Source organism: Loa loa, assembly GCF_000183805.2.
Source record: "Loa loa unplaced genomic scaffold supercont3.96, whole genome shotgun sequence".
In the NCBI taxonomy this organism is placed as follows: Eukaryota; Metazoa; Nematoda; class Chromadorea; order Rhabditida; family Onchocercidae; genus Loa; species Loa loa.
In genome coordinates, this window is record NW_018108276.1 from 1 (window position 1) to 4,019 (window position 4,019).

Sequence of the window (4,019 nt, forward strand, 5' to 3'; positions counted from 1 at the left end):
TAATGCTCTTAATATAATATAGAAATGATTGAATTAACCTTGGCTCATAGCATACGATACTGTTGTATTCATGATCACATGATGCCCATGGTAAATGGGTCGTGAATGATTTCAGAAAGAAATGCAATGACCAGGCAATAATTACGTTAATAAAAAAAATCCGTATAAAATGCTATCATTATTACACAGTATCCTATTCCTGAAATTCATAAATTGAATTTCATCTTTTATCACAAACAATTATCGCTTATCCAATTATTTATCATCTTTTCTTATCCCTTATTTTTGAAGACTTTATCTAGTCATTTGTGATTTTCACTTATTATTGAACATATTTTCACCTTACCATTTATCATTTCTTATGCCTTATCACTGCTTTCTTCATCTTACCATTTATTATTCTTACCATTTATTTTACCATTTATCTTACCATTTATTCCTTCCATTATCTTACCATTTATTACTTCCATTATTTTACCATTTATTAACTAAATGTTTCATCGACTTATTTAAAAATTGCCACTGAACCAGAAGAAAGACGAAACAACTTTCTAATCTTTGTCCAACAAATCTTTATCTTTTGGTTGACTATTTCTTCAACATTGGAATTTCAACAAAAAATTCCAAAAATTTGAAAATTTCTAACCCTTGAAAAGAGGACAAATCCAGCCCCAGGTGGTAACTGCTCCTTTTCTGTAATATTGGCCAAGCGATAACTCCATATAAAACAATGGCACACCAGCAAAAAGTACCATTAATGTATACGGTATTAAGAAGGCTCCTGAAATAGTCTGATTCAATGAGCTTTTGTAATTAATTATTTTATCCAAATATTCATTTTTTTTCAACAATTTATCAGATGCGTAATTCAAGAATGAATCTTTAAGCTTTAAGTCTAGAGATAGTTGCCTGTGATACTGATTTCTGTATTACGCAAGCTTTAATCTTAAAAACAAACCTCCACCATTTTTGAAGCATAAATACGGAAAGCGCCAAACATTGGCCAAATCGACGGCAAAGCCAATTACAGATAACAAAAAATCAGCTTTTCGGGTCCAAGTCTCTCTAGGCTCATCATTTTCCACCCAGTCCTTCCGTATTAATTGTTTATCTTCAGCTTTTTTTAGTTTTGTCATTTCTTGAAACTTTGTATCAACATTTATGTCATCCAATATCAATCGTTCCTCTTTTCCTAAGAAATATTACTATTTTTTCTTTTGAAACCGAATATTTACTTAAATATTCCATATGATAATCATCGATTTTGTGCTTTATTTTTATTAAATTTCTTCATTTCAATCCTTAACTAAGGAGGAAAACTATAACTCAAATTCATTCAACTATTCTAAATAGCACCAATCTAGAAATACAGAAAAAAAAAAAGCAAACGAAATATTATATATTCGATCAAATACACTATATATAAGCATTTATTATTTAAATACTAAATATGGATTCAATAATATCAAACATCTATGTATACAATGCAAAATAAGTATTTAAATATACCGTGTACTTGGCATACTGATTATTGAATATTTTAATGAAATTGATTTTGTAAAGAAGAAAAAAAGTATAAAAGATTACGGTGAATGGAAAAAATATTCTTTATGCCGTAATTATAAGTACAGGTGAAGTTTTGATAAATTGAAAAAAAAAAAGAAAAAAGGGAAAAAGAGAAAACTTTAACATATATGAGATTAAATATTGTCATTAAAATCAAACTTATTAAGTTTTTAAAAGTTTCAATGCGATAAGCATAAAGAAGTTCATCATTATGCGATAATCTTAAAGCAGTTATGTTCTAAGTTTACTTTTAACAATTTGCAAAACTTTTTTTGAAATTTCATTAATTTATTTTTAATTTGTTATGAGAAATTGATAGGTCACTGCTTTTCCTTCTCACTGAAATCAATTCTCTTACTTTTCACTTGGAATAAATATTTAATGGTCTTTGAAGTTCCGGAATTACTGTTGTTTATGTAACCTTCTCTTAAAATTTGCTCATGTTAAGAATAATTAGACTAATAATAGAAGTTCAGACTTTCATTGCTTAACTTGATGCCATTTTTTGGATTTTTTTTGAAGGCCTCAAAAGCAGAGTACATTAATATATTATAATTTGTTATTTTATGCAACATTTTTATTTTTCCTTTTTTGCAAAAGCATACCAAATAATATAATTTAATTAAGCAAACTACCAAGACTATCTCAAACAGGAAGGTTAAAGTTCGGTTGCATTTTACATTCTTTTGTCATCACTCCCGACAAAGGATAATGTTATCAATAAGCTTTCTGCAGTATTATTGTTCAAATTTTCTTAAAAAAAAATTATATACATTCTGGGGAAATGAAATGAGAATTTAATTTCAGCCTTTTAATTTCAACCGTATACTTGTCCTATTTCTCAGGAAAAAAAGTTCTTAAAAGCATTGTTTTAATTAAGCAATAAGTCTAGGAGAAGATAACAAATAATTTCATGAGATACAAGCAGTAACACATCTCTATCTGCAAAATTTACTCATTCCATTGATATTGATATGATAGAAGGACTTCACATTAGTTAATTAATTAGAACGATTTTCACAAATACATTTGCAATTATTCATAATTAATTTTAAGTCGTTGTAATTCTATTCTTGCAATTAGAATAAAATTAGCACTTATAAAAATATATATAATTTATAAATTATTTCTTCGATTAATCATAATTACCTTAAAGAAGAAAACAAACGAAAAATTACCGATTTGATTTATTTCATTTAAAAATGTTCAAAAAATTTTATTCTAAATTTGAACTTACTTTTAATATTGCGGACTAGTTCTTCACCCATATTTAACAATAATATGAAAATGTTTTGTGATAGAGCGAAGTGTCAGTGAATAAAATAGTTGTGGCAAACGTATATGTAAACTTGAAAAAACCCGCTTGCAAGAAACAAAAAAAAAAAAACCTTAAAACTTTAATAACCGGAAGGCTATTATACATGTTTTTAGGGCAATCTTACCAGAAAAAAAAATTGTTTTTTCTTTTTTAGTTGATAATGAGAAATCTGAAATAAATTACATCCATCCGTAATTTCAGCAAATATTTTCAACAACAATTTTATCTTTATTTACAGTAATTTCATTCATTCATCAATTTTTTTAGGCTTTTTTTTCCTTTTTCTTCCCACAACTCTCTTTAAAACAAAAAAAAAAAAAAATCAGAATGCTCAATTCGTATATTGTTTTTCCTGTCTTTTTATTTAAATAATTGTAATTTTTTCACAAATCGTTTTTATACTTTCCACTTACTTTCTTCTCTTTCTTTTTTTCTTCTTTCCATTTTTCAAACAAATCTTTCACACTTCATTTGTTTCCTTTCTTTTTAGAATATATAAAAATAATTTCACTCATAAAAATATCTCTAAAACACTTCTACAACTAATTAACAAGGACATATTTGAAACTTACAGATAACTGGAAAAAAGCCAAGAATGATTAGATAACAATAATTAGACTTGCAAATGATAAGCTCGGCTAGTAGTTTTCTGAAGCTTATCTATGACTAATGTTTGTTTAAATATTGCAAATATTTACGGATAAGAAGTGTTAGATTTTTTCTTACTATTTTTTTCTCAGGAGAAAAAAGTAAATCTCGTCTCACAATTGCCGCCATGCAAAACGCTGACAGAAAAGTAATTACGCTTTTCGTAAATTGTCATCTTGAATAGGCTCAAATATATCAGTAAAAAGACAGGAACTGTGACAATTGACACATCTTTGTTAACGACTTGGCATGGAAACCAGCGCATTTCGTAATTCGACGAACTTTCGGAAATCCTTTTTTGCATTTTACCGGTTTTGAAAATATCTTCAATGCAAAAACTTGTATTGCAGAAGTAATAGCTGGTTAGCAAAAGTAAGGTTCATTTGATCTTTGTCGAATGATACAGGATTTTGCAGGCTAATTTATTACTTCAACTCCCGAAGTACTGGTTGTGCGACGCGTAGCCAAATGTGTGCAAAGATGAATT

At 27.7% G+C, this 4,019-nt stretch overlaps 1 protein-coding gene across 1 annotated transcript; it reads right to left on the reverse strand.

The window, feature by feature from the left end:
* Window positions 1-646: 646 nt before the first annotated feature.
* Window positions 647-1,136, reverse strand: LOAG_13270 (norepinephrine transporter; the record flags this gene model as incomplete). The annotated part of the gene is made up of 2 exons (XM_003148779.1): window positions 647-781; window positions 959-1,136. Coding segments are annotated over 2 exons (312 nt in total), but the record flags the coding sequence as incomplete, so codon positions are not given.
* Window positions 1,137-4,019: the final 2,883 nt, after the last annotated feature.